Genomic DNA, 14,821 nt, shown 5'->3' with positions numbered 1-14,821 from the left:
GTTTTGTGGTTTTCTTGGTTTAGACCTTTTCAACAACAATCAGGAGATTTTCACTGGGCACTAAGTCTCTGGGCTTTTATGACACCTTTAGGACTTGAGTCCAAAGATGGATTATGAGAAACAAGGCTAAGGTTGCATATAGGAGAAACACTCACAGACTAGAAGAATGTATTATAAAGCTTTTTTTTGTATATTTATGCAGTATTTATTTTTGGCAGTAGTTTTCTGTGTGTCTTCAGGTCAGTTTGCCTTTTTTGGTTGTTTTCTTTGTTGTTGTTGTGGTTTTATATCTGTCTTTAGTTGCTTTGTAGTTTGTGTGTGGGGAGTTTGGTGAGAATTTCTTTCTTGGCCAGATCTTTCTTGTGAATGAGCAGTAAGGAAAGAGAAAAGAAAAAGTGTTGTATTTAATTTTGGGTTTAAAGGCTGGCAAGCTGAAATGACTGAAATGCAGCTCAGCCGTCACCATGGTAATAGCTGAGTCAATGCCAAAGATTCCAGTAAACACCGAATCAAACAGAAATAAAAGCGAAAGCTCGCCACTTACAGGGAATTCCCGGGGAAATCCTGCACACTGAAATTTCAAAAAGCCTGTGATAAGAAATAAAGACATAAATATCTTTATTGAAAGCAAGCAAAAAGAAACTGTACACATATTTACATATCATCTCTTATAACTCTGCAGATAATTCCACATCACACCAAGTGTGCAGCAGTACCACGGCGAGAGTTCGGAGGAGACTGAAGACTTTCTGGGAGAGTTCAGCCATATGGTGTCAGTCAGAAAGTCTCCATTAACAAGTTGAGCAACATCTTTGCTTTCCACAAATCTTTAAGCTGAGTAGCTCTCACTGAGAGGAAAGTTCACAGTCACTGAAAAGTCATTAACTCAGCTCACCCTGATAAGAGAATAAAATGCTGCTGAAAACTGACAGTGAACATTATTGCATATAAGATTATTGAGCCATAGGTAGTGTTTATTTTTCAAGCTGGACTCTTGTAGTCACGTATTGATTAGTGCCATGGATGTTGGTAACTTGCTGGAAGAACAGCCACATTTTAAAGTGTGGCAGCCATGAACTTGGGAGTGGTTTCTGGGTAGTTTTGTCACATGTTGGACAAAATTAGCTTCATGTGTGAACAGATAGCAAGCCACATGTTGAAATATTTAAACTGTATATCAGGAGGTAGAATTCCCATGTCACAATAACCAAGGATAAGATGTGACAGGATACGACAGGATAGGATAGGGTTTGATATTATCACATGCCGTGATACACGCCTGCTTTTAGCAAATGGAAGATAACTGTATGGCAATTCCTGTTGGGATATGAGGGTGTATCGGGAGGTTTATACCATGTTGGGATTGTGAGAAGTGGTAGTAAAACATTAAGAGGTAGTAGTCACATTTTAGGAAATGCTAGCTATAGGTCAAGATGGGGTAACCACATAATTGGAGATGGTTAGCACACAATGCCTTATTAGAAGTGGTGGCCACACATCAGCATGTCTAATTCACATGTTACATAACCACATAAAGCAGTAGCCATACAATGGGATGTGATTAGGCCATGAACTGTAAACCACATCTGCAGAGTTGGCAGTTACATGTGACATGTAGCCATGTGATGGAACGTGTTAACCACACGGAAAGACAATATAGCCACATGTTCCTGGATGCTGAAAATCATTATGTCATTTGTTAGCCGCTTATTGCTGGGACAACATGGTCACACCTATGAATATCAAAGCCATGTGTTTAAAAACACAAAGCACATGTTGAAATAAAAGCCATCGGTCATATTGAGATATTGTCCTGCAGCAGCCACATGCACATGGTAGTCACATTTAAAAAAAATCTGACAGCCATAGATTCAGATGTGTTGATGCTACACACTTGGTAGCTGCATGAACCAGGGGCCTTTTAGGCCAGGGTTGGCCTCAGGCTGAAGGTGGAGCAGACTGGGGCAGTTGATAAAAGCCTTTCTTCCTGGATCTCCTCACGTAGTCGAGGAACAGAGCAGAAGCTGCTAGAACAGTGGCGATGCAGACAGCTGGGATGATGATGACGCTGAAACTGGGTGGAAGCTTGCTACTTCTCTCTGCACAAGAAAATAGGCCAGTTTTGTGAAACTGTTTACAGAACTGCTGTGGGTAACATATGTTCAAATCAAACTTGAGCATTTTAAGGGAATAATAAAATCCAAACGAATTTTACTGACCTCTGACACTGATGCTGAAGATTTTGACTTGGTACCCAAGGTCATTGGTCACGTTGACCTGGTATAACCCCGAGTCTTTGGCTGTGAGATTGACCAGTAGGAAAGTTCCATTAGTAGAATATAGCTCTGTGCCATTGGTCATTTTCTTGAGAATCACAGCTGACGGTGGGAAACTGATGGTTTGGCAGCAGACAGTGACATTTTGCCCCTCCTGGACCACTGTAGACGGCAGGATGTGGACTGTGGTGTTCCTCGGAGGAGCTGGATAAGAAAACAGATTAAAATTAGATCTTCTTTGTTGTTGTTGTTGTTGTTGTTGTTGTACAACTGCTTTTGCAGGAAATGTGAAAAGACCCAACTGAGAAACTTGTCATTTTGGGGAGTTTAGCTTTGTTCTAACTAATATATTGTGTTCATACAGTATATATTACAGTTTACAAATTACTAATAACATCGCTGTACTTATTGTACTTTTTGATTTTGTGGTTTGTAACTAACTGTAGCAACATCCTTGGTAAGATGCACATCCAGCTATAGCAAGGTACATTACTTTCCCAGTCTTACTGTCCAATCAAAGCACTTTAGAACACAAGCAACTTATATCCATATACTCATAATTCACTTTATCCTATAAACTCTAAGAATACTATCTACCTCAAATCCCCATGCAACTCAGCATCTATAGCTATAGGTACAGTACTATCTTTAATGCAGTAAAATCATGCTTTGAGCATAAACCACAGTGCACTGTGTTGCTGGTTCTTATAGTTTATTCATCTAGTTTACAGTGTATTTTGCTGCTTTTACAGTGCATTCTGTAGACGTTGCTGCAAGTTCATTCTCCGTTGATTTTCCAGAAACACTTCAGTCATAGTTTGACCAATTCAATTTTCAATTCAATTTTATTTATTTAGCATCAAATCACAACAACAATTGCCTCATATCTGTTTAAACTAACCCCGTCCTCTTTTAACATAAGGACGTGTAACCTAAATCTCAGTGGAAAGAGGGTCATACAGTGAACGTGAAAAGCATGTGAAAGCAGCTCAGCTGAACCTGCTGACCTTCTGTCACACCTCTAACCAACACATCATCGCCTGATAGCGGAGAGCCCTGCCACAGGAAAAACAAACAGTGCCAGTTTGATACTAAACATTCTTTCACTTTTTGCTTCTGTGCGTTTCATCATTTAGTAGGTCATCTACTCCTCACTGTTTCACTTACAGCTCATGGGGCCTTTTCTATAAATATGGTTATTTTTAACCAGTTGGGTTTAGAAGGCCCACGGACATAAATCTATTTTTATGTCTGCCACAACCTGGATCAGCTCTGACGCAAGAGCAGACAGAGAAGTTTTGAATGTTTGGTAAAGAAATGATCAGCATGCTTTCATAAGATTCACTTTTGCATTATTCAATGTATTTCAACCTCTTTCACTTGATGGCCCTCTTAGGAAAACCACAGCAGCAAAACGCTTTAACTTATACTGAGTTTTCATCCTTGAATGTATGGCGGCACTGAGCCTGGCAGCTAAAGTTCTGAACGAATGACTCCACTGTAATGCTAGAAGCTTATTTCTGTCTCTGGCTTCTGATTACAGCTGTCAGAGAAAAAAAAACAAAAGGAAAACAAAGGGCTGATGAAGGTAGAGCGTGATTTAAAATATGGATGGATGAAATTTAAATTAGCTGATTTTATAAACCACACTAAGGTGTGAACGTGAGTGTGAATGTTTGTCTCTTTCCCTGTTTCTCCTGCCTCGACATCTGTCCTTCCTCTCGCCCTTCCAACCCCCCCTCCATCCATCCTGAATTAGATGGATGGATGATTTTTTCGAAGTGTACAACATGTCATTCCCTCCTTCTTTACGAAAGAAGCCTGTTATAATTATTATTAATGATCTGACCTTTGACAGTGATGGAGTGAGAAGCCACTTCAGATCCATACTTGTTGGATGCTTCACACCGGTAAAGGTCAGAGTGTTCCAGGAGGATGGGGGAGAAGGTGAAGGTCAGTGGTGATGAGGTGGCTGGTGTGATTCTTTGAAGCTCCATCCCGTTTCTGCTCAGCACCAGTGCTGGGGCCGGAGCTCCATCTGAGTGACAGCTAAAGGTCACGTGACGACCCTCCACCAGCTCCTCGTCTGGCCTAATTAACAGTGATGTGTTCCTCGGAGGATCTGAAAAAGAATTAGATCAGGAGTTTAATAAAGCTGGATCTGAAAAAAATGAGAGCTGCAGAAAAAACATAAAAACAAACACTTACAGTGGACCTGCAGATGGATGCTGGTCCTCTTGGACCTCCACAAGTCTCCGCCTTCTTGCAGTAGGTCTGCGCTGCAGGTCAGCACCTGATGATCCTCGTCAACCCGGTGATGGAGACTAAAAGAGACGTTTTGTAAAACACTGGAGAAACTGAACAATTTTTCCGCCACCGTTTTGTTTCCCAAAAGCCACTGAATCCTCAGCTGATTAGCCCAGAAGACATTAATGACATCACAGCGGAAGACTGCTTCTTCACCCAGCAGGACAGGGCCAGGATTCTCCAGTACGGGATCAAATGGAAACGCTGGGGAGAGAGAGAGAAGTAAGTAGCTGATTCAGGAGTGTGAAAATATATAAATTGTGCCAATAAGAATCAGCTTTAAACATCAATTGATGGCTAATTATACATAAGAAACATTTTACATCAAAGTCAACAGACATCAAAAGTAAAGTTTTTTTATGCTTTTCTGATATTTTGGAATTTAAAGTGGTGAATCATAGTTGGGATTCATGATCTGAAATTTTTAGATTCAAAACAGCCCCCCACCACAGAACTCTAAGACCACGAGAAAGACCTGCATAATGTCAGTACTGATTCCAGCAGATTCAAGGACCCTGAATCCTAGCCGAGACCCTTTCCTTCAATATATGCACAGCTTTTTAAAGACACTGTTAAAGAAAATTGGACTGCTAATCTAATACAATTTCAACCAATAACATATGTTCATCTAAAACCTCCCCATTCATCTCATCAAGAGCTCTTCAGGCCTAACAAAGCGCCAAACTTCCTTAACCTCCTAAGACCCGAACTCTTCCACTGCATGCATTTTTGATTTCTCTTTGATATTTGGGCTGATTGGGGGCCGATGAATGTAAAAACAAAGAATTACCAGATTTTTTTTTTTTTACCTAATTTTTGTTTTTAAGAAAAATAAGAGCCACGTATGAGGATATTCGTTTAAAATTTTGATAGAACAGTAGCAGCATAATGTCCTCGTAAGTGGATATCAGGTCTTTGTAGAGCAAAATTTAGTATTTTGGTCTAAATAACCCAAAATGTGATGTCCACATATGGGGATGCCAGGTCCTAGGAGGTTAATATCCTATAAACTCACAGATCCCATTTAAAACCTTTGAAATGGGATCACTGAAATCTCAAATGGTCCACCTTCCAAAGCTTTAAAAACTCTGTAAAGAATACTAGATTCACCTGAAAGACCTCAAAAACCTCTTTAAATTAACTTCTGAAACCTAAATGAGTCCTTTTATGATTCTCAAAAACAATTTTGGTTCCACTGAATCGTTTTTAAACACCTCTAAAAGCAGGGAACCTTGTCAGGGAACACTGTAAACTCTGAAAATACAACAACCAGTGGACTCTAAACTATGGAAGATGATTAGGGCCAATGGGGAGAAAAATGTGGGCACGTCTTTTTTGTTTCTTTTCCAGATTTCCGAGATCAAAGTAAGAACTCTGACTTTAAAAACCTAGTAACAAAGTATGAAAATATTTGGAACACACGAGGCATGCCACAAACAACTGCATCTCTAAAATCTTTGTCATTGAAAAGCAAGGTTAACAACTAGAATGTAAAAGTCCGTGAATGGAGAGCTGAGCAACCTTAAGTGACTTGGAAGACTTTCAGCAACTTGATGAGGATGGTTAAGTTATGGTCATTTCCCTGCTTCTTGTCCAGTGCCGTAACGAGGTCATGCACTCTAACAGATATTCCAAGTGTGGATGTAACTGTCAGAAACATTGAGTCCTCGCCTCCTTTCTGTGTGGGAGGATTTTGCATGTTTTCAGTCTTTGTTGAAGTGGTAGGGGGGTAAAGATGAGTGCATGGGCGAGTGTTTGGCTTCTTTCCCCCATGTTGTCATTTCCTGACAGAGCGTTGGAGTTCATCTTCTTCAGCTCAGATCTGACGGTCAACAAACCTTTTAAAATGAGCCTGTTTGTGGCTCTCAGATCACGAGCATGTTAGTAATTTTTAGTCACTGCAGTTTCTCTTGGAGCTGCTTTTAGCTCTGATGTGATCCGGTGAAACAGAGTTATTTTTTTTATAAAAACACACTGACTTTGGAGAAAAATCTAGAAAGCCTGATCTAGGTTAACTGATCAGTCATGAAAACGGCGATGTTTGTCGGGGCATGCTCTGCTCTTTATCGCCAAACCAGTGAAAGCAGTGGTGTGCAGCTCTACCCCCACACTGATGAGCAGCTCGGCGTCAGGACATCTGTGCAAACATTACTAAGCCTCATGTCTGTTATGAGCAGTTCATCTTTTGATTGCACCTCTGAGATTATTGAATGTCTGACTCCTGTTGTGTGAGACTGCTGGGAATAAAACTGACAAACATCGCATTTTCTTATGTTTTAGAAGTTTTTTCCTGCTTGTGCTGTTCTGCTTTACTTGTAAAGGTTTCGCTTCGAGTTTTTAGTACATAAAACTCTTAAAATACGAGGACATGAGTCAGACACTAAACAGTGTAAAAAAAACCACCCAAAAACAACAACAAATCCTTTTTATTTATCTTTAAATTCCTCTAACTTCCTCTTTTCCTCTCATTGTTAATCTAATAATTAACAATTATTAAAGAGTCTTTATCATATATTTTGCAGTACAATTCCTACTGTCAGTGACCCGTGTTTATGTTTTTGGACTGTGCAATAGGATATTCTAAATTAGATTAGATTCTCTGTTTATGTTTAGTTTGCCTGTACTTTAGTGTTCTTATTAGATCCTCTGGTTTCTGTTTAGTATTTAGATCAGGGGTCCCCAATCCCAGTCCACGAGGGCCGGTGTCCCTGCAGGTTTTAGATCTCACCCTGGGTCAACACACCTGAATCACATGATTAGTTCATTACCAGGCCTCTGGAGAACTGAAGACATGTTGAGAAGGTAATTTATCCATGTAAATCAGCTGTGATGGATCAAGGACACATCTAAAACCTGCAGGGACACCGGCCCTCGTGGACTGGGATTGGGGACCCCTGATCTAGATCTTCCTCCCCTCAGTGTCTGATCTCCTCCTGTGGTTAGTTTGTCTCGTCTTCCCAGTCACCATGTCAAGCTTGCGTGTCATGAGTCTGTCAGAGTGTTCCTGTTTCTTTTTGATAGTCCTTGTCCTCTGTTCAGTTTATCTAGCTTTGCTTCCCCTTTGTCTCGTTATGTCAGATTAAGTCCAACTGTGTCTCCCTCCAGTTGCGGTTCCCTCATTACCCTCCGTATACATATTGTGTGTATTGTTCCTCGTCGGGTTGTCTGTGTGGCAAGCGTCAAGTCAGGTATTTCATGTTTAGGTTTTCCTGGTCGACGTTTTCACGTCCCTGTTCATGTTTCATGCCTTAGGTTCCCATTTCATCCTGTTTTCAGAGTCATGCATTCAGGTTTTAGTTGCTTTTCCCAGTTGAGTTTTTGTTAGGTTAGTCGTTGTGTCTCATTTGTTTGTTGCTCAGTTTTTCAGCCATCAATAAAGGCTCGCTTTTAGTTTAAGCTTAGTTCTGTCTCTGGTGTCTTCATTTGGGTCCACTCGCCACTCGACACCTACTGCAATCTCTAAATGGTTTGAGAGGATTCTTCAAATGAACATGAAAATCTACTTAATAGGTTTAATAGGTGTGATGTGAAACCAAATAAAGTGGCAGTGCGGGACTATAACTGCTATCAGGTGTGTCAGACTCACAATAGACATGGACTTGAATGTTTCTGCTCCTGTTGACGGTCTCGCACTGAGCCTGACAGCTGTATTCACCCCGATCCTGGAGATCCAGGTCCTGCAGATGGAGCACAGAGAGTCCGTCCTGCGGCCAGGTTGTCTGGAGGACAGTCTGGTTCTGGTCTTTCCTCAACCAGGTGAGGAGGATGGGGTTGTGCAGACAGCCGGACGCCTTGCAGCTCAGACTCAGAGCTGAACCTCTCGCTGCAGAGACCTGAGGACTCGCCTCGACCTGTAGAGGGTGAGCTGGAGGAACACAGACATCTTACTGATCCTGCATGTTCACGCTGAAAGCATTTATTCTAATCTTGTCTGTGAAGGCTCTTTTACAGGAGAGGCTTTTATTTTACCCTTACACCATTAACTTAAATAGTTTTTCTCTCACTTTAAACATGGATCCAAACTAATCTGCAAAGTGGTTAAACTGGGTCTGGTCCATTGTAGCTTAATCAATAATTATAGCTAAGCCTTCACTTTACTACAGAGGTTTGCACTCTGAAGTTCTCTTTATAGAAGCTTCCCTTTCTCTGTGGCTGCAGGGCTATGAGATCAAACTCAAGAAATGTTTTGATAAGAAATGTAACACTTCTCATTACTGTTCCTACTACTCCACCCTCATGTTGGAGGAACAAGACATTTGACCTGCACCTGAAAAATTACAAATTGATGACTCTATCAATTGTATTGCAAGATAGATATTGTGATATAATCTGTAACTATGATGCTTTATGTCTGCAATAATCTGGTGTGACATCTGAGGAAGAATATTCACAGCAGGTTGAAGGATCAGGAAATGGGATTAGAAACATCCATCCCAACACATGATGGTCATTTAGGAGTACCTTCACATGAGGTACTTTCATTAATTTCATTTCATATTAAAATTTTAAGAGTTTTTCTGAGATCACCTTGTAAGATACAAACTGGAGGAAAGATTACCTCTGACAGTGATGGAGCTGGAGGCCAGCTGGGATCCGTACAGATTAGAGGCATCACACTGGTAGACGTCAGAGTGTTCGAGCAGGGCGGAAGACAGGTTGAAGATTATCGTGGACGCTCTGTCAACGCTTTGAAGTTCTGTCCCATTCCTGCTCAGCACCAGTCTGGGGAGCGGAGCACCCTCTGAGCTACAGACAAAAGTTACCTGCTGACCCTCCACCACCTCCTCACCCGGAATTACAGAGAGGGAGGTGTTAGTGGGTGGACCTGTTAGGGAGACACAAGGGACACAACTGACTCATTGAAACTAAAGGAAGTGCACATACTAAGAGTGAAACAGGACCATCACTCACTGTGAACAGTGACGTCCACGGTGCTACTGTGGGTTCCTTCCGTGTTTCGCGCATCACACTCGTACCGTCCAGCCTCGGACAGTTCCACCGCTGTGAAGTTGAGCTGACCGCCTTGACCGCGTTGCAGAGTTCGGCCATCTGCTGTCCTGAAACTCCAGGTGATGGTCGGCTCAGGATTTCCCTCTGCCAAACAGGTGAGAGTGAGCGGAGAGCCGGCCATAACTTCCTTAGACTCCAACTTCTTGACGACAGGAGCATCTGGAGACAGAGAAGTCGGGTTTATGAGGACACGGATAACAAGACTCAGACGTGAGGACTCAGAACCAAACCCAGACTCACATAGGACATTTATTGGCACTGCGCTTTCTCTGGTCCTCTTGTTATCTGGCAGGTCCTTCAGCTTCAGTGTGACCCTACAGGTGATATTTCTTCCCTGATCCATGTTTTCAGCTGTGAAGTTGTAGTCAGACTGGACTGCCCCGGATTCACCATCTTGCACTGTGGTCTGCAGAATAGTGTTCCCACTGTGCCAAGTGATGTTCACCTCCTCATCAGGATATATGTTAAATGCCTTGCAGGTCAGGGTGGACTTTACCCCCAGTTTGACATTATCCTGGCCTGTGATGACAGGGTCCGACAGGAAGGCTAGAACAGCAGAGACACAGAGGGCAGGCATTAATTCTTATAACAATAACAGTCTAATAGTAAATAAAAACAGTGCAATTCTACTTGTAGCACCTTAAGTTTGGTTCCAATGTGGTTTTTGTGTGTTTTTTTTAATGCTAACTTCTCTGCGTGGATGCTGGTGAGGCATGAAGGTAACGCCACTTTGACAGACAGGCGTCCCGACACAGACAGCCAGCTGGTGACTGCTAGCGCTTCGCCTTCTGAAGCATTTTTAACAAAATTGCCAGACAAATAATATTACTTAGGGTGTGTTACAGACCCTCAAGAAGTCTGTGCAGTTTTGGTTTTGGTGGGTGATCGCGAGTTTACCAGTTTTAGTTGGCAAGTCAGATTAATAAACAAATTGAAATAAATTACTTTGATTAGGCTGATTCTGGTGTCCATAATGATTCAGAGTGAGGTGGGTTACATTGTACTTGCTACAGTGGATTTTTGTTTGTTGTAGTAGAATTAAAGTGATGCACTAGAAAAGCATATTGCTGGGAGAGAATGAAAGCCCCTAAAGTCTTTTGCAGGACTTAAAAGACAAGATTTGTTTACCTTTTCACTTGGTTTTGGTAACCAAAACTGCTCGGTATAGTGTGGAAAGGATCGCGGTTTGGATTAGAATGGACCCTTTCACAAATCTAACTACGTATCACAAGATCAAACTTCTTCTTCTTCCTCTGTGATGTGAGCCTTGGGAGGGTCGGAAGTAATCTAATGGATTACCCTGCACTTTGAAAAATTATCCTAAAGTGACAGCAAGTGTTTTAAAATAAAGTAAACGTGGTTATGAAAAATGAAGGCGTAGGATATTAGAGGAGGAAACAGTATTTGGTGATGCAAGGGTCTTAGACCTCTGTTTCTCAGCAAAAGGTTGGTTTTCATCCAAAATCCTAATCACACTCTGCACTTTGATCTCATCTTGATCTTAGATTTAAAATCTACTTTATGTGTACAGAGGCAAAATTACAAACATGCACTAAACTCATGTTGTTTTAAATAGAGCAATAAGAAAATATATAACATAACGTTTCAAATGTATGCTGCATTTCAGTGTTAACTCACAGTAAACCTGCACCGAGCGTTTCGCTTGTTTCCTGTCTCCATTGCAGCTGACTGTACACAGTATCGCTTCATCATGCTCCATCTTTACACGCTCAAAGGTCAACACAGAACAAGTCTGGTTGGTGCTGATGGACCCGCTCAGAGGCCGGTCCCCCAGAATGGACCAGGAAACACTTGGCGTTGTGGTACAGCCCTGAAACAAGCAGACCAGCTGCTGACGCTCACCCAGACCGAACAGAGCTGTTTCAGGAGTTATGTCCACCCGTAGAGCCGAAATGTACTTCGATGACATCAGGAGCACAGCTGTGGATGGAAACAACAAAAATGATACAAAGCAACAACATAGCTGGGCCAGGTTCCAGAAAACAGGTTTAGTGAAAAGTTAGAGTTTGTTAACCTTGAGTTGAACCTCAGGTAAACTTTGCCTCAAAAACAGATGACGTATGAATGAGTCTGATGAATATATAGCGCCAAATCACAATAACAGTTGCCTCAAGGTGCTTTATATTGTAAAGCAAAGATGCTGCAATAATAATAATAATAATAATAAAAGGGGGGGGACTCAATAATTAGACGACCTGTGGGGAGGAAGAGAGGCCAAAAGACATTGTAAGAGAGACAGAGATTTTTAATAACTAATGATTAAATGTAAAATGGTGTATAAACACACTGAGTGAAAAAAGGTGACCGAAGAAGAAATATCATGGGAAGCCCCCAGCAAGCCTAGACCTATTGCATCATAACTAAGGGAGGATTCAGAATCACCAGAATTCTTAAGACTAATCTTAAAAGTAAGATAAGTCTTACTTAGACTAATCTTACTCTCCCAAATCAAAACTGGGAGTTGGTTCCACAGAAGAGGGGCCTGAAAGCTGAAGGCTCTGCCTCCCATTCTACTTTTAATTTACTCTGGGAACCACAAGTAAGCCTGCAGTGTGAGAACAAAGTGCTCTAATGTGGTGATATGGTACTATAAGGTCATTAAGATAAGATGGGCCTGGTTATTTAAGACCTTGTATGTGAGGAACAGGATTTTAAATTTGATTCTGGATTTAACAGGAAGCCAGTGAAGGGAAGCCAATATAGGAGAAATGTGCTCTCTTTTTCTAGTCCGTCAGGACTCTTTTTGCAGCATTTTGGATCAACTGAAAGCTCTTCAGGGAGTTTTAAAACATTCCAATAATAAGGAATTACAGTAGTTCCAGCTAAAAGTAATAAATTCACAAACTAGTTTTTCAGCATCACTTACAGACAGGATGTTTCTAATTTTAGAGATATTGTGCAAATGGAAGAAAACAGCCCTACATATTTGATTAATATGTGCATTGACGGACATATCCTGGTCAAAAATGACTCCAAGATTCTTCACAGTGTTACTTGAGGCCAAAGTATCCCCATCCAGAGTAAGAATCTGGTTAGAGACCATATTTCTAAAATTTTGGGGCCAAGCACAATAACCTCAGTTTTATCTGAACTTAGAAGCAGGAAATTAGAGGTCATCCAGGTCTTTATGTTGTTTTTCCTGCAGTTTAACTGATTAGTGTGTGTAATCTGGCTTCATGGACAGATGAAGTTGAGTGTCATCTGCATAGCAGTGAAAATGTTATTGCTATGCTCTCTAATGATACTGCCTAAAGGAAGCATGTATAACAAAACTGGTCCTGGCACAGAACCCTGTGGAACTCCGTAATTAACCTCAGTGTGTGAAGAGGACTCTTCATTTACATGAACAAATTGGAGTCTTTTAGACTACAATTTGTTCATGTAAATGACTACACCTACAGCATGCTCTAATCGCTGTAATAAAATATTATGGTCAACAGTATCGAACGCTGCACTGAGGTCTAGCAGGACAAGCACAGAGGTGAGTCCACTGTCAGAGGCCATCAGAAGATCATTTGTACCCTTCACTAAAGCTGTTTCTGTGATGAGCTCTGAAACTCTTCAAATAAACCATTCCCCTGCAGACGTTCCATTAGCTGTTCAACAACTACTTTGTCAAGAATTTTAAGAGAAAAGGAAGGTTTTCCACGTGGATGGAAATGTATCAGCACCTGATGTTCTTGTGTGTCTACCAAGCAATAACCTGTGGGACTACAACAATTTAGCCAGTGTAGAAGAGACAAAAACTGCAGTTCATCTGTGCTTCCATGTTCAAATGCCCACGTTTACAACATTAGAAAGCACATTTACAGTTTGGTACAAATAAACAGTTTTGGTTTCTGTTGAGCTTCCACCTTCATAAAAACTTTATGATAGCTCATGTTTTTAGAACTCGTTCATTTGGATACTGGCGAGACTTAAATTACGGGTGTGGTTGCTTTGATTGCTGGGGCTTGCAGCCTCGCCTTGTAAACTGTGCTGGACCTCTCCATCGTTTCTGTGGTACATTTTGGAATATTTAATGGATTGTGAGATAAAAATGACAAAATAGTCAATAAAAAGGGGAGCCCAAATTCAGTACTAGAAATAAAAGAACTGAGGTGGCCAGGTGTCAGTCTAAGCAGCCACGGCCTGCCCCCACTATCAGTGCAGTTATGAAGGGGAAACGATCCACAGGCCAACAGCTTAATTTGTACCATACTGGAAAGACACGTTTTAATTCTGTGAAGCTGCGCGTTTTAACCTGAGACTGACCATCCACGAGTGGCCATTAGAGGAATTGGAGTTTCTGGCATTTTTGTGTTGTCACTCGTGTTTCCAAATCTTGTTTTGTTTTTTTTTTGTTTTGTTTTGTTTTTAGTGGGTTTGTTTGTTTGTTTGTTTTGATTGAGTTACACCAAAACATAAAGAGTTTACTGTAAATTGCAAAGGAAATGAAACATTTCATATTTTCATGAAGTTGAATGTGGCTTTTAATGTGAGTTTTTGAATTTTCCTCATATTTTACGCATGTTTCTACTTTTTATTCTTTATTTGCGCTATACTAACCACAAGCACGAAAGCTGATGAAAAAACGAGAAAATGACGAACGAAATCTCAAATGAAAATCCAGAGGTTACAATAACCCCCCACCCCCCAAAAAATCTCTCTACGTTTAAAAGACATCACATAACAACCAGATTTATCAGAAGGAAGGACATTTACCTGAGATGAGCTGAACAAAGAGCCTGCGGACACACAGAAGATCCATCTTCTCTGTTGAGGCCACAAATACGCTGATGGATGGATGGACGGATGATTAATGGATGGATGGGTTCGTGAACAAACAGAGCAGCGTCTCGTTTCTCGGAGTTTCGGGATCTGAAGTAGAAAATCCGGCGATGATGAATCACAGAGGGTCTCTGAAGCCCTAAACAGGGCTGATGAAGCAAACGCCCCCTCCCGTCATTCAGCTCCAAGTGCCTGTGTGTGCACGCGCGGGCAACAGCGCCCTCTGCGGGACACGCGATGAGCGGGAAAACTTCACCGTCGCTTTGTGCCGTGTTCACTGCTCCTCGGCCTTTCCTCCCGTTCTCTTTTCAACATCCTGTCGCCTTTTCTTTCTCCTCGTGTCTGCGCACTACACGTTTCCATCTTTTTCTCTGTCATGCTCCTCTTAAATTTAGTTATTCTCTACGTGTGATATTCCTCGTTTCACACCGGGGTTA

General features: G+C 41.5%; 1 protein-coding gene across 1 annotated transcript; it reads right to left on the bottom strand.

Moving 5' to 3' along the window:
- Nucleotides 1–601: 601 nt before the first annotated feature.
- Nucleotides 602–14,540, bottom strand: vcam1b (vascular cell adhesion molecule 1b). Its single transcript, XM_087830769.1, has 10 exons — nucleotides 14,319–14,540; nucleotides 11,232–11,534; nucleotides 9,834–10,139; nucleotides 9,495–9,752; nucleotides 9,142–9,408; nucleotides 8,170–8,448; nucleotides 4,485–4,787; nucleotides 4,126–4,398; nucleotides 2,220–2,480; nucleotides 602–2,099 (listed from the first exon to the last, which is right to left on the bottom strand). Exons 1-10 carry the CDS (start codon nucleotides 14,362–14,364, stop codon nucleotides 1,939–1,941), a joined length of 2,457 nt encoding a protein of 818 aa, XP_087686895.1. The 5' UTR covers nucleotides 14,365–14,540; the 3' UTR covers nucleotides 602–1,938.
- Between the last annotated feature and the right edge of the window lie 281 nt (nucleotides 14,541–14,821).

This window comes from Neolamprologus brichardi, chromosome 17 (assembly GCF_056152115.1).
Source record: "Neolamprologus brichardi isolate AB-2024 chromosome 17, ASM5615211v1, whole genome shotgun sequence".
Classification (NCBI taxonomy): Eukaryota; Metazoa; Chordata; class Actinopteri; order Cichliformes; family Cichlidae; genus Neolamprologus; species Neolamprologus brichardi.
The sequence above is the reverse complement of the archived record's forward strand: the minus strand, read 5'-3'. Positions and strand labels throughout refer to the sequence as shown.

Coding starts and splice junctions, on each gene's coding strand:
- vcam1b (XM_087830769.1), bottom strand. CDS start 14,364: ATGGATCTTCTGTGTGTCCGCAGGCTCTTTGTTCAGCTCATCTCAG. Junction 4,788..8,169: donor CATTCAAGTCCATGTCTATT/GTGAGTCTGACA, acceptor CTCTCTCCCCAG/CGTTTCCATTTGATCCCGTA. Junction 2,100..2,219: donor CTTCAGCATCAGTGTCAGAG/GTCAGTAAAATT, acceptor TTTCTTGTGCAG/AGAGAAGTAGCAAGCTTCCA.